At 43.1% G+C, this 20,810-nt stretch overlaps 1 protein-coding gene across 4 annotated transcripts in view; it reads right to left on the reverse strand.

Annotated features, from left to right (window-relative positions):
• MIDEAS (mitotic deacetylase associated SANT domain protein) overlaps positions 1-20,810 on the reverse strand; it is a 106,423-nt gene continuing 85,613 nt past the window's right edge. For all 4 annotated transcript variants that reach the window (XM_043517521.1, XM_038406848.2, XM_038406846.2 and 1 more), the window contains 9 exons: positions 20,513-20,579; positions 17,342-17,484; positions 10,955-11,058; positions 9,609-9,684; positions 8,526-8,614; positions 4,754-4,903; positions 3,960-4,118; positions 3,348-3,559; positions 1-1,877 (listed from right to left, as the gene is read on the reverse strand). In XM_043517521.1, coding sequence (XP_043373456.1) covers positions 1,673-1,877; positions 3,348-3,559; positions 3,960-4,118; positions 4,754-4,903; positions 8,526-8,614; positions 9,609-9,684; positions 10,955-11,058; positions 17,342-17,484; positions 20,513-20,579 — 1,205 coding nt within the window. In that variant the 3' untranslated portion in view covers positions 1-1,672. The remainder of the gene's footprint in view (positions 1,878-3,347; positions 3,560-3,959; positions 4,119-4,753; positions 4,904-8,525; positions 8,615-9,608; positions 9,685-10,954; positions 11,059-17,341; positions 17,485-20,512; positions 20,580-20,810) is intronic.

The raw sequence follows: 20,810 nt of genomic DNA on the forward strand, positions 1-20,810 counted from the left end.
AACAGCACAATACATATGCTAACAAACTTAAACAAAGGCTTTAAGTTTGTTAGCATATGTATTGTGCTGTTAAAGCCATATAAAGAATGAATGTCCTCCCTAGTGCAGCTCTCCCCCCCGCATCCCCGGGAGGGGGAGGTAGCCCCAAGTCTTTCCGGTACCCCATACCCACTAAAAATCTCTTGCCGGTACTACGTATTGGAGGGTACACCTCTACTTGCAACCCTGCCTGAAAGCTTGTCTCTCTCACCAACAGAAATTGCTCCAATACAAGATAGAACCTCACCCACCTTGTCTAATATCCTGGGACCAACACAGCTGCAACTACACTGGATTCTTTAGTTTTATGAAATAAAGGTATGTGAATACTATGTATATATGTACAGACAGATTCTGTGTAATTTTAGCATTCGGTGACCGATTTTTGCTTTCTTTTAACACTTTGCTTTAATACCAGGCCTAGCTGCCTGGACTTTTGGCTAATGGGGCCATTTCAATGCCAGCTCTGCATAAAGAGTACATTTTACTGGTAAGGGGGCCATGATGGGATAGCCAAGCATTCTGTGCTGTCCAATCACATCAAAGGAATGAATGGAAGGACACACAGTTTCTTCAATGTAACTCTTGTAGGTGGCCATTTAAAGGGATGGGTAAAGGCCAATAGGGAAATAGGCATCGCCCTGCATAATGGCCGTTTGGGGAAGGGAGTAAAGAAGCCTGAGGAAGAGACCCGAGTCCACCCTTCCCATCTCTGTGAGGCATGCACAGTCCAAAAACAGTGTCTTAGGTCAAGTCTCATTAACAACCTTGCTTCCTTTTGTAATGAGTTAAAACCAGATGTGATCGTTAGAGGCCTTTCAAATTGCACTTGTGAGGGGGCAAATTCTTCTAAAAATGACCCAATAACTACTTCGCTTCCTGTACACAATATATCTTTAAGGTTTGTGGCTACCCTTATCTCAAAGGATGATATATGTCCACTACTGAACTCTTAATGGCACAAGAAATATCAGGCATTCCCTTGCTACAGAAAAATAGAAATATTCTCTCAGAGGAGAGGGGTGGGGTGAGTGTTCTTCACCCCTCCCCCTCACACTTCGGTCATACAGTGACCCAGGGTATGTCTCATATTTCCACAGAACTTGCTAAGAGCCTGGATAGCGCTCAGAGAGGAAAGCAGGAAGGGCATTGACAGGAATTTGCTATGGAAGGAAATCACTACAAAACACCGGTGTCACAGTAACTAGATGCAGACAGTCTCAGGGCAGAGCATCTTTTTCTTGCTCAGATCTGGAAGCCTTTATACTCAAGAGTCTCATTGTCATGATTCTTGGCAAGCACAAGGAGAAAGCTCTGACTGATCTGTAGGAGAACTAAATTCCGCTCCTGATGACATTGTTCTATTACGTACCTCAGGTGCCTTTATAAATAAAATAGAAATCTGATTTGTAAAAGAGAATATCCAGGTTCACACAAATCTCTTTATCCACTGATTTGGCTCAGTCTCTACCGGCAGGGTGAGATGCAGAATGTGGGATGAGGCAATGGCAGCAATGGACAGAAGCCTAGTAGAACTTAGTCCAGATAAGGAAAGTGCAGGAATGGAGGCAAACACACCGAGAGAGAGGTGGGGTCCAGCCTTGCTACTCCCTCGACTTCCCCTGGGTTATGGCTAAATCTCCCCATCCTCATCCGAGCTGCTACTGCCACTGCTGTCGCTGCTGCTGCTCCCCACGTCACTGCTCTCCTCCCGCTGTGCTGCCGCCACCGCCGCCGCTGCCGCCTCTTTCTCTCGCTGTTTCAATGCTGCTGCCTTCTTCTCCTGTTCCGCGTGACTCTTCATGTGAGCACTGCGGCTTTTTACCTTGTAGAAGATCCTGAGGAAGAACATACACGCACCTGTTTGTTCAGTCTCCTCGTACCGCCTCTCCCCTCCCTTGCCAAAGGGGCAACTGCATCTCTGGTTTGAAGTCAGTAGACTACAGAGAAGGACCCTGTACCGCCACCAAGATGGAACTACTGCAACTACGACTGCTCTCACTCCCATTCCATACGCAGCAGTGTGGTGCAGTAGATGGGGCACTAACTTAGGACTCAGGAGACCTAGGTTCTGTTTTTGGCAGACAATAATGTGCTGTATGACCTTGGAGCAGTCATTTCACCTCTTTAGGCCTTGGTTTTCCCTCCCACCCTTCATCTGTCATGTCCATTTAGATTCTAAGCTCTTGGAGGCAGGCTCCATCTCTCACTATGGATCTGTACACCACTGTGCAATAAGGGCCCCCAATTTTTTAGGCACTACTGTAATACAAATAAATAAGCAAGCAGACAAACAATGACCAGTGCCCTCTTTTTGCACTTCTTCCCCCAGGGTCAATGGTTTTCCACTTTTGCCCCTTATGGTTTCCATTCCCTCTCTATCCTCTTCCCCCGCACAATACATTTCTCAATTTTAGTTGCACCAAATAGACTTGAATGTCATTAAGATTTTCCTCCTGCTTCTGCCCTGTGAGTCTCCAGGCTAGAAATACAGCAGTCTGACTTCTCAAAGCTGCGCTACTTCATGGTCTAGTGGACAGGTGTCCTGCCAGTGCCAGCTAAGTAACCCCCACACCATGGAAACCTGTCACCACCACTGATGACTGAATTAAACAAAGATGTCATTCCTTCTGGTTTTCCCCATCTCCTCACCATCCCGCTTCTATATTTAAAATGGTGAGGCACTCCTGGTATTATGAGGCTAATTATTCTTTGGGATTAAGCAATTTAGGCAGCAAACTGAACTTTCTTGGCTGGAGCCACAGAGGGAAAGTAATACACCTACGATACGCACAAGAGACGTGTAAATTTTATCAAACCATTTGTTCACCCCTTCCCTGGCACCTGCTGCTATAGTAACAATAATGCCCTACATACCTATAGTATTAGTCATCTGAAAAGTTCTTAAAGTGCTTTTTCCACTATACAGGAATCTCTCAACACACCAGTGAAATGTAAACACTGTTGAGGTGGACCATACAGCTGTTCAACAGTGCACAGCAACACTAAAGAATACATGGGGGGTGCAGAAAATAATCATCCAAGATGTAATCTGTTCAGGGTACTTGGGTTAGTATGCCTATGATTATGAAAACTTCTATGGGACCTTTGACAACCTCAAGTCATTAAGGACCAACTGTTTTTAAGATCTAATCTGAAAGACAGCACCAGTGGTGGTAAACTGTTCATATTATTGCCAGCATTTCTAACAATTTATTATACAATATCTCCACAAAAACTGCTTTTCAAGCTAATGTTCCTTTTGTACAACATTCCTGTGATTGTCATTGTCAATGCGTTTCTCTTACCTGCCACATTTTTTACATGGAAACGTGTTCTCCTGGTTCTGAGCTTTACTGGTTGTGTCCGGTTTTGGCTTTGGTTTCCGTCTCCTCCTCTGTACTGGGGGAGGAGTCTTTTGAGACTTCACTGCTGCCTCCTTAGGCTTCCTTACAGTCCTAGTGCTGGCTTCCCCTGCAGCATTAGACTCCTTGCTTCTTGAAATTAGGACCTCATTGACCTACATGGCAAAGAGACAGTTATTAAAGCAAAGTGAAAATGAAGCATCTCTGGAATAAAGGCTGCTGGCTGAACTCTCACCCCACAGTATTCCAATCCAAGCTATCCCTAATGAGAAACTCTCTCTGGTATTTCTAACACTACTTGTCCTCCTCTCTGAGCATCAGTCCCAGGGAATTCATCACATTCCCAGTCAAAACCTCTCCCCACCCATCAAGTCATATAGAACACCATCTTGATGCTGGTAATATTCAGAGATATTCCAATTCCAGCTCCTTCCACCAGGAAAAATTAAAGCTGAAGATCTATTTTTTTCAACATTTTCCAAACTGTTAACCGGGGAGGTGGGGGGTGGGAAGGATTGGTGGGGGGAAGCACATGCAGCTCAGTGCACCACTGACCACTTCGTTGGCTTGTAGTGTCTGTGTGGCCTTGAGAGGCCCTATGCTCTTCCTGTCATCCAACTCTTCCTCCTTCTCAGCCATCTCCTCCACGTGTGTATGTTCCTCACTGTAATTCTCCTTTCTGGGAGGAAGAACACGTGCAAACCTATGGGAACTCTTCATATGAAGAAATGGTAAAGGGACAGAGTTAATATTTTCTTTTTTGAGCTTCAGCTCTATGGCAGGTCGAGGTAATTATGTGAAAAAGGATGGGAGGCTGGGCTTAGTGAACTTCAGCCTGACTTGTCTCTGCTGGTAAAGGCAGCAGGTGAGAGACAACTTAGGCCATGTCTACACTTACAAGCTTACAGTGGTGCAGCTGTGCCGCTGTAAGAGCGCTTGTGTACGCACGTTATGCTGACTGGAGAGAACTCTTCTGTCAACACAATAAAACCAGCTCAACAAGCCGAGATAGCTATGTCGGCGGGAGAGCATCTCTCACTGACATAGCGCTGTGCACACCAGCACTGATGCTGGCAAAGCTTATGTCGTTCAAGGGGCTGTTTTTTCCATACCCCTGAGCAACAAAAGTTTTGCTGAAATAAGTGACAGTGTAGACATGGCCTTAGAAACACAAGAGTTTCTAATCAGACAGTTATTTACGGAATCTATGCAATAGTTAGGACCATATTTATTATTTCTTGTATATATGTAGCAACAGTAAAATTAGAAAAAGAGTGAACTGTGATTCAGTCCATGAAGTTCGCATTTGGCACCAAAGCCAAAAGCAGGAAAGGGGGTTGGGTAGTTACCTTGATATCAACCTCAGCTTCATCTTTCATAGACTTTTCATTAGTGGCATCAACGTCCCCAAAGATTAAGGTCCCATTCCGACCAATTTTCACTTGTTTTTTGTATGTGTAGTAAAACTCTACACACTGGGCCACCGTCTTGGTTTTTATCTAGTGTTTAAAAAAAAAAAAAAAAAGAAAAAAAGAAAAAGAAAAGGCAAACTCCTTTTAAAAGGTGTATTAATACTCATTAAAAGTGTAATTACAAGTCACTTTACATTGTAATTTTCTTTTCCAACAATATCTTTCTATTATATGAAAATTGTTTTAAGTTCTTTACATGGTGTTACATTTCTCACAAACATTTTCTTTAGCCTCCACCGGAATTTCTTAGGGCTAGATTCCAGCACCTTTACTCACACTGAGCAGCACTTTAGGCTGAATAATCCCATAAATTTCAATGGAGCTACTTGCACAATATGGTACTAGTCAACACCAGGATGGCAGAACTGGCACTGGGGCCTGGTCTACACTAGGAAATTAAGTTGGTATAACTATGTTGCTCTGTGGGTTGAAAAATCTACACCCAACTGACCAGGGCCACATTAAGGCAGGGGCTTTAGAGGCTGCAGCCCTGGGCCCAGCTCAAGGGGGGCTCCAGAAAAATAAATCACAGGCAGTGATCTCCAACTCCGGGCCACTAAGAGTCCCGCGGCGCAGTGGGGCGCTCAGGCAGGCTGCCTGCATGCTGTGGCCCCATGCCACTCCCGGAAGCAGCCAGCTGCTAGCACGTCCCTGTGACCCCTGGTGGGGGGCGGGTTCCCAGCCAATGGGAGCTGTGGATGCGGGCACTGCATAGAGACATGTTGTCACCCTCCCCGCAGGGGTCGCAGAGACGTGCTAGCAGCCAGCTGCTTCCGGGAGCAGTGAGGAGCCACAGCATGCAGGCAGCCTGCCTGAGCCCTGCAGGCCGGGAGCTGCCTGTGATAAGCGCCTCCTGGCTGGAGCCTACACTTCACACCCCCTCCTCTACCCCAACCCACTGCCCCAGATCAGAATCCCCTCCTGAACCCAAACTCCCTCCCAGACCCCACGCCTTCTTGCACACCAATCCCCTGCCCCCTCCTGCACCAAACTCCCTCCCAGGAAAAATATGTGCATATGGGGGGGCCCCCCCCCAAAATCTAATAGCCCCTGGCCCATAGAAGAGTTAATCTGGCCCTGTGAGTGACACAGTTAAACCAACCTAACCCCTGGTTCAGACGGCATTAAGTTGATGAGAGAATTCTCCTGTCGACCTACCTCTCGCCTCTCAGGGAAGTGGAGTCCCTATGCAGACAGGAGAACCCCTCCGATCAACACAGATAGTGTCTTCACTGAAGCGCTATAGCAGTGCAGCTGGAGCAGTGCCACTGTAGCGGTTTATGTGTAGACAAGCCTGAGGATACACCTACACTGCAGGTAAGGGTGTCTCTCTCAGCACAGGTGGACACATGCTTTAGCAAGCATGCTAAAAATAGCAGTGTGCATGTTGTGGCTCAGGCTGGAGCTTGGACTCAGGTTCATGCGTTCTCCTAGACTTAAAAGCCCGAGCTACAGACTGAGCTGAAACATCCAGACTGCTATTTTGAGCTCATTAAGCTCAAGCCCTGGTAGTGAGAGTCTGTCTACTCAGCTTGGGAGGCTCGCAACCAGCTGCAATGTAGACATACAAAGAGAAATGTGCGCTCCCTAAGGGTATCAGCAACGTTGCAAATGAATTGTCAGGTCTCAGAGCAGACTTACAGCTTCCTGGGAAGTATTTAATTTCCAACAACATATTCGCTAAGGAACAACCAAAAAGCAAGTCTAACAGATAGTGAGGAAGGCTTGCAGAACTTTTCAGTTCTGTACCCATCTGGGAACATCTGATTATCAGCAGACCCAAGGACAATTACACGTTCTATCTGTGACGTATTTGAGAGTTTGGAGGCAGTGTATTAGTTTTTGTTAATGCCTAGGCTTTCACAAGTTAATACAAAGTTTTGCACATTTGTTATTTATTCATGAGAAATTTGAAAACTACTCCTGCCTTTCTTTTTTTCCTGTAGCTTTACCTCCAATGAAAACATCTTCATGACAGGTTAAAATGGATGGGAGGCATTTACTAAGAGGACATTTTCACTGTCTCTAATTTTTATAGAATACTGGAAGTAAAACTACTAAATATTTCACCAATCCATTTATTACTCCTGGGAAGATTCTGCACCAAAAAATTAATAACTGTGTGCCAAAAAATTAAATGTTCAGCAAAATTCTGCATATTTTATTTGTCAAAATAATACAATATAATCACCCCAGTTTCACTTGTTTTGTTAATTTATTTAAACTACAATACAGAAAAAAGTCACAATAACTATTCAGCATTTCCTAAACACATGAAAGTTAAGTTACAAACACTTGGTAACTAATACCCTGCATTCCAGTTATAATCCTGGATTTTCATTTAAATTACATTACAGAACACCAAACAGCAGTAGCAGCAGCAACAAAAAGTAGAATGTCATTTTAAATTGCTCAGAGACTTTCACACATAAAAGCCATACAGTTTTGCTAATCATGGTCCTGGACCTGGCTGGGTACTTTGGGAAGTGCTTGCTTTTGATTGTCCTGATCTTTAATTGATGGCTTGATAAATGGTTTATTTGCCCTCAAACTCTTTTTTTAAAATGGGTAAGTAAAATAAATCCTGAGCTGTAATAAAACCCCATTGTGACACTTTGGCACAGGAAAAAAATGAGAAAGCACATAGATCTTCTTAGCTGATTCCCTTTACTGTCATTTACAATAAGGCTCCTTTACATGACTCTGGCAGTGTAGGGGCCTTAAACCTTTTACAGGTTTTATCCTCCTGGGGGAATTGACTGAGAACAGAAACAGTTAAACAACAACAGGAACATTAACAATGTTACTACGCAGGCAGGCTGCTACATTTCTGCCTCAGAGAATGAGATCAATTAAGTAGCAGGCAGGCTGCTACATTTCTGCCTGTGGGAAAGAGCCTTCCTCATGCATAATGAAAAGACCTATCCCTCCACACCCCTGGTGAGCCACAGTAGCAAGTGAGAGGGACAGAGTCTCTCTCGCTTGTTGGCAGGCACACACACCCAGCCCTGCCCCCTGATGGTGATCAACATCTCCCCTGCAGGCACGCATGCCCAGCCCCTCTCCCCCTGCAGTGATTTGCATCTCAGAGGCTGCTCCAGGGCCAGACACACTGGAATTCACACACTGCCTGGGCTACCGGGGTAGAGGCATGTGTCCCCCCGCAGATTTCTTTTGCATTTTTCTGCACGGGGGCACAGAAATATGCAGGGCGGGGGTGCAGAATTCTGTCAGGAGTAATTTATGGGCCATTTTACCACAATGGGAATTTTTCTCATTCAGGTTTGTAACCAGGCTACTTGAGTGTTACTGGAGCACTCCCATCACTTTATAAATATATTCTGTGTAACTGAACTGTGTAATTGATCTGTGCCCTGGGCTAAATGAGGGAGATTGAATTGATTAATGCGGTGGGAAGGGAAATCAATAAATAGCAGTATGTTTTCAATTTTTTTTTTTAAGTTTAATCACTCCAAGGAAATTGGGGGGAGGGTGGGAGAAAGGGAAGAAAAAACAAACACATAAAAACCCACAGCACCCAAGAGGGAATGCAGTATATTTTGTGTTGATGGTGTCACTGTCAGCACCAACTGCATCAGCTCAGGTCAACCCTTCCACAGTGCATTAAGTAACTGACAGAGTAACTTACAAGTTTCTGGACCAGGAAAAAGTCTTTCTTGTAGATTGCAATGCCTTTGTTGAAAAGTTTCTTCTCATCAACTTTCCACCTGTCAGATCCTATAAGTAAAGAAGTTTAAACTGAAACCTATTTCATTTCAAGCTTTTATTCGTCTAGCTGTATTTTCTTTAGGTTTCCTTTAAATAAAACCAGCTCAAACTATATGCAGTTCATAACACATCTGAAGTAATCTTAGTACAATAACACTCTTACACCTCCAACAAGAAAACACACAATCCAGAATGTCCCTTAGCCCTCCCACATTCTTTCTTTATCGATACTACCAGAGTACATTCCACTGTGGCTGTGTCAAAGAGCCGTTGTACTTGTAAATGTGAACAGACGTGTAATTTTTGTTAACTAGAGATGGAGCTATTGAACTTCTCTCTACCCTCACCAGACCAAGGTCTCCCAGGGTTGCCTAGGGCCATCCTGGATCATGAAAGATACTATCTTACAATTGGTTATATATTGAGTGAGGGTAAAGACAGACACAGCTCATCCGACATTGCAGTTTTCCTTCCATAGAGGAAACAGTGAGATGCAATAGCCTGTTAGTGTCTGTACTCTCTAACATCCTACTGTAAGCAGCATAGGTTACTAGCAACTGGAAATTCTCCCACTAATTCTCTCTCTCAATTCCCTGCTATGAATTCCTGCCACAGAGGTTGCAGTTCTGAGATCTGTCTAGTCCCTTGACAAGCCCGTGTATACAAAAGAGTGGCTCAGTGACTAATGGACTTGTGGTATGTGCAGAACACTAGCCAATCCTAAGTGTTATGACAGCTGCAGGCAAGAATCCCTGCAATTCACCACTGCACTCATCTGGGCAAGGGATGATGACTGATTCCTATAAAGCTTCCTGGGGGGGGGGGGGGGGGAAAGGATGACACTATATCAATATTAAAAGAGCAGCAACAACCACCATCACCTGCTGTGCAAAAGGTTGGAGGAGGATCGGCAAAAAAATCCCTATCTGCAGCTAGGCCTGCCATCTACAAAGGAAGCAGAGGCAGCCGCGCTGAGTTTATCTGTTGCTTCCCCTCAGCATACCTGTGTAGTGATAGTCTGCCAGTGGGTGGTATGGCGATCGCATTGGCCTCTTCAGCAGCAATTTGGTCAACGTAGCCTAAGACAGTACAATAACAGAATTAGCTTCATGAAGGACACTAACTTATACAGGTATTACAACAAAGAACATCAGGCAATCACCTTAGTATCATCCTCTACCAGAGGTTAATCGTATTAAAAGCTCTCTTTCCCTCCCTATGCTCTAGCATTTGGAACAGTGAAATGTGAGTCAAGACACCATCATTCTGTTCTTGACTCTCTGGTGCCTTGTGGAAGTGCCCTCACCTCTCCATGCCTCCACTTTTCCATCTGTAAATTGGATAAAATACTACTCACCTACTCTAGCTCATAAAAGGTGTTGAGAGACATGATTATTACTCCCACAGATGAAAGGCCCTATAGAAGTATTATCTTGTATAGTGATGATCCCATGTAGCATGTGCTCTCTTATAAAACCACTTCCCACTGGCCTCCACTCCTTTGCAGATCCAGGACACCAGTGAAACGGGTTTAGAAATCTCAGCTCACTTGAGTAAACAATATTTCAAAATAAAACGGAAGGATCACTTCAGCAGAAGAAATTTATCTCAGAGACTATAAAGCCACTCAATTGTAGCCACTTTTTATTTGCACTTAAACTACAGCTACCATTTGTGCTGAAGTTAGAGAATATTATGAAAGGCAGATGCACTAAACAGCTACACTATGCAATTTTACAGCATTTACCAGAGAAATCAGTGTTTTATAAACATAAATGGTTACACACTGCTACAAGGTAGGTAAATATACCTATTTCACGGATAGGCAAAGAGAGGTTAAGTGACTTGCCTAGGGTCAAAAAGAGAGTCAGTGACAGAGGCAAGAATTGAACCCAGGAGTCCTAACTCCCAGTCCCATGCTGTAAAACCAGTAGACAATGCTCCCTCACATGAGATTTGGCTTCCAATTTAGATGGCAAGTGAATTTAGTTTAGTAATCTCAGCCATTTGATCCCTGCAAGCTAAAAACAGAAACCACACACAGTCTGCTGCAGTTCGACATTTTTAGCAGTCTCTGCTTAGAAGAGGCCAAAGACTGAAATAGCAAGGATGGTGCAGGACAAAATAGAGGTGCAATCAGCAGAGCTGTGCGGGGCCATGTTCGGAATAGCGACAGCAAGAGGTGATGAGCATTAGGATTCAGATGTATTGGCAAAACTGTGTAGTGCTTTGCAAGCTTCCTTCTTTCAAATAAGCTTCTTGCTGGTGCAATCAGTCCTTGATTATAGTGAGCATTAAGGTCTCTTCCCACAATCCCAAAAGACAGACAGAAGATTGAAGAGGACTCACCAGAATGTTTCCCTTTGCTTCATGCAAGACGTGCAGCGCCAGCTCCTGATTGGTACCAGCCCCAGGAAAAATACTTGAACAGGCGGCAGTTAGCAGATTTTCCACTATTACCAGAAAAGTGCCATTAAACCAAAAAAAGGGATGGGGTGGAAGAAGCAAAAGACCAGATTAAGAAATAGAAAAGTAGTTGCTATTTTTTCCCATATTCAATGAGTTTGGCTGTTGAGGGTCTCTGCATAGTTTTCGATGAGCTAGTGCCCACGTATATCTTGGGCAACAGTAAGATTTGCTTCAGAGTAGCAGCCGTGTTAGTCTGTATTCGCAAAAAGGAGTACTTGTGGCACCTTAGAGACTAACAAATTTATTTGAGCATAAGCTTTCATGAGTTGCATCCGATGAAGTGAGCTGTAGCTCACGAAAGCTTATGCTCAAATAAATTTGTTAGTCTCTAAGGTGCCACAAGTACTCCTTTTCTTTTTTAGTAGGATTTGCATTATTTTATCCTAATTGGTCCTTTCTAGTCAAAACTAGAGAAGCCAGGAAAGAACATAAGATTGAATGATCACAGAACTTGAACTCCCTCTCACACTAAGAAAGGATGGTGAATCTAGGTGATGCTCAAATAAGATATAATAATGCAGGACTAAGGGGAAGGGAAGAGAGCCAAGACTGAATGAACTTTAGTGGTGAATTTTCCTCTTGCTCGGGGGGGGGGGCGAGGAAGAGGAGGATATTTCCTCTCTAGGTTAGCATTTAAGAACACTATGGGAGCAAGGTGAGAAAATACAAATCTGAATGAACATGCAAATACCATTTCCTTCTTTTTCCAGAAAAGGGTGGTCAAGAGCTACCGCTTCAGTAAGTGAACAAACCCATAATTCAGGCCAGTTCTACCTTACATAGTTTTGTTGGCACAATTCTGTTGGCCAGGAGTGTGGGGGAAAACAACAAAAAAATCACATCCCCTAGCTGGCACAGCTATGCCAGAAATTCTTCTAATACAAGCCCAGCTATGCCAAAAAAGGCATTTTTCAAAATTCTTCGGCGAATCAAAAACGAACATTTTTGTTTCCAATTTCCAGCATTTTGACAAAAGCAAAGGAAAGGAGGACTGGGTTGATAAAATGGATGGGAGAAAAAGAGGTGGTACCACCACCTCCCTTATAAAACTTTAGCCCACTTGTTGAGGCACTCACCTGGGATGTGGGACCCTAAGACTACACTACAAGCGCTACAGCTACACCGTTGTAGTGTACACACTTGCTACAGCGATGGAATTATTATTCAAGAGACAGTAGCTAGGTCAACAGAAGAATTTTTCCATTGAGCTATGCAATGTCTATACTGGGGCTTAGGTTGGCTTAAGTAGGTCTCTCACACTCCTGAGCAATGTAGCTAGGGTCAATCTAAGTTTTAGTTGTAGACTTGTCCCTAGATGCAATTCCCCCCTCTGCCTGCTGCAGAAACGGGATTTGAACTTGGGTCTCCCACATTGCAAGAGAGTGCCCTAGCCACTAGGAAAAAGAAAAGGAGTACTTGTGGCACCTTAGAGACTAACAAATTTATTTGAGCATAAGCTTTCGTGAGCTACAGCTCACTTCATCAGATGCATTCGGTGGAAAATACAGTGGGGAGATTTATATACACACACACACACAGAGAGAACATGAAACAATGGGTTTTATCATACACACTGTAAGAAGAGTGATCACTTAAGATGAGCCATCACCAGCAGGAGGGGGGGGAAAAAGGAGGAAAACCTTTCATGGTGACAAGCAAGGTGGGCCATTTCCAGCAGTTAACAAGAATGTCTGAGGAACAGTGGGGGGTAGAGTGGGGGTGAGAAATATCATGGGGAAATAGTTTTACTTTGTGTAATGACTCATCCATTCCCAGTCTCTACTCAAGCCTAAGTTAATTGTATCCAGTTTGCAAATTAATTCCAATTCAGCAGACTCTCACTGGAGTCTGGTTTTGAAGTTTTTTTTGTTGAATAGCAGCCACTCTCAGGTCTGTAATCGTGTGACCGGAGAGACTGCAGTGTTCTCCGACTGGTTTTGAATGTTATAATTATTGATGTCTGATTTGTGTCCATTTATTCTTTTATGTAGAGACTGTCCAGTTTGGCCAATGTACATGGCAGAGGGGCATTGCTGGCACATGATGGCATATATCACATTGGTAGATGCGCAGGTGAACGAGCCTCTGATAGCGTGGCTGATGTGATCAGGCCCTATGATGGTGTCCCCTGAATAGATATGTGGACAGAGTTGGCAACGGGCTTTGTTGCAAGGATAGGTTCCTGGGTTAGTGGTTCTGTTGTGTGGTGTGTGGTTGCTGGTGAGTATTTGCTTCAGGTTGGGGGGCTGTCTGTAAGCAAGGATTGGCCTGTCTCTCAAGATCTGTGAGAGTGATGGGTCATCCTTCAGGATAGGTTGTAGATCCTTGATGATGCATTGGAGAGGTTTTAGTTGGGGGCTGAAGGTGATGGCTAGTGGCGTTCTGTTATTTTCTTTGTTGGGCCTGTCCTGTAGTAGGTGACTTCTGGCTACTCTTCTGGCTCTGTCAGTCTGTTTCTTCACTTCAGCAGGTGGGTATTGTAGTTGTAGGAATGCATAATAGAGATCTTGTAGGTGTTTGTCTCTGTCTGAGGGGTTGGAGCAAATGCGATTATATCGTAGAGCTTGGCTGTAGACAATGGATTGTGTGGTGTGATCTGGATGAAAGCTAGAGGTATGTAGGTAGGAATAGCGGTCAGTAGGTTTCTGATATAGGGTGGTGTTTATGTGACCATCGCTTATTAGCACTGTAGTGTCCAGGAAGTGGATCTCTTGTGTGGACTGGTCCAGGCTGAGGTTGATGGTGGGATGGAAATTGTTGAAATCATGGTGGAATTCCTCAAGGGCTTCTTTTCCATGGGTCCAGATGATGATGTCATCAATGTAGCGCAAGTAGAATAGGGGCATTAGGGGACGAGAGCTGAGGAAGCGTTGTTCTAAGTCAGCCATAAAAATGTTGGCATACTGTGGGGCCATGCGGGTACCCATCGCAGTGCCACTGATTTGAAGGTATACATTGTCCCCAAATGTGAAATAGTTATGGGTGAGGACAAAGTCACAAAGCTCAGCCACCAGGTTAGCCGTGACACAAGCCGTCAGGAACAGTATCCCCGATAATGTCACGGCTAAACTGGCTCATCTTAAGTGATCATCACTCTCCTTACAATGTGTATGATAAAACCCACTGTTTCATGTTCTCTGTGTGTGTATATAAATCTCCCCACTGTATTTTCCACTGAATGCATCCGATGAAGTGATCTGTAGCTCACGAAAACTTATGCTCAAATAAATTTGTTTGTCTCTAAGGTGCCACGAGTACTCCTTTTCTTTTTGTGAATACAGACTAACACGGCTGCTACTCTGAAACTAGCCACTAGGGTAAGTGATATTCTGGTGTGGGGCACTCTCAATTTCTCCACTTGTTCCACTTTTTATAAATAGTCATTGGAGCAGGAACTTGAACTTGGCTCTCCCACCTCCGAGGTGAGTACCCTAACCACACTGTAGTCATTCTCATTATTTCTTTGGCCAAACGACTATCCATTGTCATCATGAATGACTATGAATTGCCACTGTGAATGACAATGGATAGCCATTTGGCCAGAGAAATAATGAAAATGACTCTACAGTCTGGTAGTTAGAGCATTCCCCTGGGAGATGGGAAACTTGCCCCATGCCAGGGGCTGTGTCCTCCCCCATGTCTCCCTCCTCAGACACTAATGTCCCCAAGTCTCCCTTCCATGCCAGGTGCTCTATGTAAGCCCCATTCCCCCATTTTACTCATTTTCCCTCTGCCTGGGAGAGAAGTCATTTAGGTGTCAATATTTTTAAATTGTACTGGGAGGATGGGCAAAGCTGAGATGGGGGCTACTGTTATGATAGAAGGTGTCAATGGCTGCCATCAACTGGTTCTTTGATCTTCAGACCACTGAACAGGAGGTTGAAGCTGCTGGATGCTAACCAGATGCTAGAACTCTCTAAGGTGCTACAAGTACTCCTTTTCTTTTTCGTGTATCCCCCGTTTCCCTCTTTCAGTTTTTTCACTTTTCACCAAAATCTATAGGGTTCTCCCCACTGATGCCTAGAACATTCCCTGAAATTTTGGAATGTATCTGATACAATGTACAAAAATTATATTACAGACAAAGAAATGCCATAGAATTGAAGGAAACAAGGTAAGTAAAGTAATACCTTTTATTCTGTTGGTGGAACAACAGATGCAAAACTTGCAGACGTATCTCCACTGCTATGATGATCAATACTACCCACAACACACCTGTCAAGGTTCCTTCCCCACTCTGAACTCTAGGGTACAGATGTGGGGACCTGCATGAAAACCTCCTTACTTTTACCAGCTTAGGTTAAAACTTCCCCAAGGTACAAACTATTTTACCTTTGCCCTTGGACTTCCACTGCCACCACCAAACGTCCAGGTTTATTTTTTGAGAAAGAGTTGTTTGGAAACGTCTTTCCCCCAGAAATCCTCACCAAAACCTTGCACCCCCCTGCCTGGGGCAGGCTTGATAAAAATCCTCACCAATTTGCATAGGTGACCCAAACCCTTGGCTCTTAAGAACAATGAAAAAAACATTTAATTTCTTACAAGAAGAATTTTAATATAACAAAAGGTAAAAAGAATCACCTCTGTAAAATCAGGATGGTAAATACCTTACAGGGTAATTAGATTCAAAACATAGAGAATCCCTCTAGGCAAAACCTTTAGTTACAAGAAAGACACAAGGACAAGAATATTCATTCTATTCAGCACAGTCTAATTTCTCAGCCATTTAAAGAAATCATAATCTAACGCATATCTAGCTAGATTACTTACTAAGTTCTAAGACTCCATTCCTGTTCTGTCCCCGGCAAAAACATCACACAGACAGACGCTTTGTTTCTCCCTCCCTCCAGCTTTGAAAGTATCTCGTCTCCTCATTGGTCATTGTGGTCAGGTGCCAGCGAGGTTATCCTAGCTTCTTAACCCTTTACAGGTGAAAGGATTTTTCCTCTGGCCAGGAGGGATTTTAAAGATGTTTACCCTTCCCTTTATATTATGACATCTTTCAAGATTCATGGGTCCTTCACATGCTTATTGTAACACCTAGCATACCTCATGCAGTGCATCAAATGCCCCAACAACTATGTTGGTGAAACCAGAAAATCACTTATGCTCTCAAATGAACTCACACAGAAAAATGATATAAGACAAATATTCCTATCACCTGTGGGCAAACTCTTTTCACAAAAAGAAAAGGAGGACTTGTGGCACCTTAGAGACTAACAAATGTATTTAGTCTCTAAGATGCCACAAGTCCTCCTTTTCTTTTTGCGGATACAAACTAACACGGCTGCTACTCTGAACTCTTTTCACAAAGTGATCCCTCCATATTTGACCTTTCAGTGTTAGTACAGGTTTCCCTTGAGGAGAACACCTTCAAAATTTGAGACTGGAAACTTAAATTCTTAACTCTGGTAGACACCAAAAGCCATGGACTTAACAGGGACACTGGTTTATGGCTCATTACAATTTGTAATGCTACCCTTAACTGCCCACTTCAAACCCTTCATGCATAACAATCTAATGCCCAATTGCCCACTTCATTTCAAGTGACTGTCTCCCATGTTACCTCTTCCATTTAACAATCTCTCCCAATTTGTAATTAGCTCAGGCCTGGTCCTCACTAGCAAATTAGACTGGTATAACTAGGTCGTGCACGGGTACAAAAAATCCACACCCCGTGTGATAAAATTAAACAGGCCTAAACCCCTGCTGTAGAAAGAATTCTCCCGACGACCTCTCTGGGAGGTGGGTTATTTGTGCTGAAGGGAGAGAACCCCTCCTGTCAGCGTAGGCAGCGTCTTCGCTCAAGCACTACAGCAGTGCAATTGCTCTGCGGTAGCATTTTAAGAGTAGACAAGCCCTGAGACATTCTACTTCCTTCCCCAGACCTGAAGAGCTCTCTGTAGCTCAAAAGCTCATATCTTCCACCAACAGAAGTTGGTTCAATAAAAGATATTACCTCTCCTACCTTTTCTCTCTCATGTCCTGGGACTGACACAGCTACCACCACTGTAAAAACAGAGTTGAATGTAATGCCTTGCTTCACTCAGCCAATGATCTAATTTGTCCCTTCTGGCCTTTCAGGTCTATGAATCCTTGTTCTCCATAATTTTCCATAAGAAGTTTTCAACAACACTCAGTGAAACTTGACACCTGATCAGTAGTGTGAAGCTATTTAAAATGGAGCCTAAGGTAGAGGACACAGCTCCCTACCAAAGCTGCTACTTTTTGTTTGGGGTCCATTTACCAATCTCTCCAGAACCTTACCATTCTCTTGAGTAGTTTTGTTGATTTCCAGGTCCCCCCATGGCTGCCACACCACATCCGCCTTATGCTTGTCAGCTGATGCTAAAGATCTGTCTTGGAGCACAGGGATTTCTGCTTGAAACCGGGATCCCACATTGATTCGCCTGGGAAATGGAGAACAAATGATGACAATGACCACCTCACAATATCTAGAAGGCACCTATCTTCTAAAAACACAATTGATCCCAAAGAGATCAAAACATAGGCCACATGATAGCCATAGGCAAGAACAACATTCATTAACTACTACTACTTGAGTCAGACCTAAGACGGCGACCTAGAGGTGAAAGGCTTAGTGCCCGATTACCAATTTCTAGTGTTGTTTTACTAATTATGTTGTTCTATTTAATGAGCGGGTCCCTTAGAACTGCTGAACTTCAACTCAGTCTCTAATCTGAGGTCTGATTACTTACAAAGCACTCAGCTCTAATACAAATCAAGAACATTCAAGCGGTATGTTAGGTTCTATTAGTTCTCTCTTGGTTCTCCTAGCTGACCAATGTGCAGGATAGAAGCGGTGCTATCCAGACTCAAAATCAATAGAGATTTGATTACAGGAGAAAAGGAGAAGAAAATCCACAACCAGCCCCACTGAGCACAGCTGCACATTGTACTATTTCATGAGTCCAAATAGGAGCACAACCTTTGACTACCCTCTTTCCCACTCCATATCTCTGCCATCAGTTGACTTACTGAGCAACATTAACAGATGGCTTGAGATAGAATGAGCAACTGAACCACAGAAAGGCAACTCAAAATGAAGTAAAGGGCAAGTATGAACTATGGTCACGTGCTGTCAGAACCAAGAATAAAAATAAATAGATCACACTAAAAATATCTTTTCTACAGAATAAAAATGTCTCCTGTCATCTTTTCCTCCATTTTTTTAAATTAGTTTCAAGAAAGGATTTAGCATTAGAATCATAATATCAGGCACACACAGATCTGCCATCTGTGGTGAGGCAAGGATGAATGACACAGCACAGGTGGTTACAGTGCTCAAGAAATCTGTTTCCAAGAAAAGCTACTATGCTGCAAAAGCATTTATTTGAGGGATGGGATGAATAACGCTGTTAGTCTGAAGACCGATTATGTTACTACTTGCAACAGTTCTTGATAATGCCCAATGCCCTGAGCCTGTAAATACTTATGCACACACTAGCTTACATTCAGTGGGACTTCTCAGGGTTGTAAACAGGACTGGGCCAAGTAGAAAAGTTAAGCATGTGTGTTTTTGTAGAACTGCGGCCCAAGAGTGATTGCAAGACAGATCCTTGCATCCCATTCCTTGAAATGGTACTGTCCCCATTTCCTGCTCTATCAAGCCATGCAGGTCATGAGGAGGGGTAGGGCAGGTAAGTGGAATTAGCACTGAAAAGGGAACTCATGAAGACATTGATACAGAAGATAAAATGTTAAGTCTGACAAGCTACCTTATAAGAAACCATTAAAATGTCAAACTGCAATTTTGATATATTTAGATAATCCGATCAGTTTTGAAGGGGGACTACATCGGGCCAAGAAGGAGATTAGAAAAGAAGAGAAAAAAAGGTTTGGAGGCCCCGGAGAAAGAGAAAGCATCAAGAACACCCTCAATGGGTAATATTGCTGGAAAAAACAAGTTACTACATACCCACAATGAAAAACTCAAATCTACCTTTCAGAGGCATGATTTGCTGATATGGACCTAACTGAACCAGAGGGATCACACCACAATGCCCTATGATGCCAAACATTTTACAAGTAGGCACAGAAAAGAACCATTACTTTTAGTCTTCAACCTGACCTTTCCAGTGCTCGTTCCACTTAAAACAAAAACACAAGAAATTTTTGGCCATAAGAGCTTAAGCAAAATGGTGAATCTGACTGCAACCCAAAACTTCAAAGATAAAGTTTCACAAATGCCAATGAAGGATCACATTCTTTGCTAGCACAATTCTACTGATTTAATAAGTTACAACAAACTGAGAATTTACCCCAAATCAATTACATATTTTGTGACTCAAAGGCCATGATCTGGATGAAGAAACTGATCTCTTGATGACAACAGTGGCCAACACCAGGTTTCATTGCATTGGTGTGAAACAATTTAACAAGAGTTTAACAACAAATGGTTGAAGAAAGCATGACAGGGGCTACATTTACACTACGGAGCCTATGACCTAGTTTTGATGCAGCATACACCAACAAAAGCAGGTTTTTTGCCGGTGTAGGAACATCACCTGTCAGAATAGCTATGTCGACTTCTGTCACCACAGCTATGCCTATGCTGGTGGTTTAATCAGCATAGTTATGACAGTCAGGAGTGTGGTTTTTTCACACTCCTGACTGACATAGTTATGCTGATATAAATTTTAAGTGTAGACCAAGCCTCATACTGGATGGAATTTGCAAAGGTGCTGAAAATGCTTCCATTTCATGTACAATAGCAGTTAAACCATTTTCATTGCTATAAGCTGTAGAATCACCGGATAGTAGTAAGATAGTAGCAAGTAGGAAGAAAACGATTAATGCAATTTATATTTTTAGGGTTAAAGACTCCCTTTGTTTTGCTAACTCAGTTACCATTATTTAAAAGAAAAGAAAGCTCTGTGAATTTGGAGCAAATGCTCCAGTTACCTTTGTTCCTGAAACAGGTTACATTCTGAAAATTAACTATGTTTGTCCATTCTCTGCTTTGCCTTCCCTTTAAGAAGCAATATTTCCTAACTCTTGAAAAAAGTATACAACATGCAGAATAATGTTTATGCACGGCGGAATGACACAGTGACCCTGTCACCTTTAGCTAACTACCGTAGTTCAAATTCAGCCCAGCAACTGAAGAGCTGAGATGGAAAATAGTTACCACTGTGGCAACTGTTCACTGGACCATAAGAAATTATTTAGTGCATGAATCATCAATACATTTACTTTGCCTCAATTTAAAAAAAAAAAGAAAAAAAAAAAAAGAAAACCCTACATACTTTTAATAAAGACACTCATAGGAGTGAGTCTATAAATTTCTAAAAGATAAACCAACAAAAGGGGACCCTGCAGCATTTTCCTATCCTCCTAAAGCTGTAAGCGGGGTAAGGAATATATGTTTGCCATCAAGCAAAGAGGTGGATTTTATATGATTGTATTGATACTTACGGTTCAATGCTGACTGGGGTGACCTCCCCCATTACTGAAAGGATGGGAGGGGTGACTTCTGAACTATCTGTAAGACAAGCAACAGACTTGCTCAAAATTCATTAATGTTATGTTTGGGGCAGATGTGGAAGTGTGTGAACACAACATTGGAGCACAGACTTTCCATCACCCAAAACAGGCACTCAACTGCCAAAGAACAGTAAGCTGAAGAGGGATTTTTGAATTTTCACCCACCAATTCATTCTGGTCCACTATTTTCGTCACAGTATCCCAACCCTTAAAGCAAACTCTCTCTCAT

Source organism: Dermochelys coriacea, chromosome 6 (genome assembly GCF_009764565.3).
Source record: "Dermochelys coriacea isolate rDerCor1 chromosome 6, rDerCor1.pri.v4, whole genome shotgun sequence".
Classification (NCBI taxonomy): Eukaryota; Metazoa; Chordata; order Testudines; family Dermochelyidae; genus Dermochelys; species Dermochelys coriacea.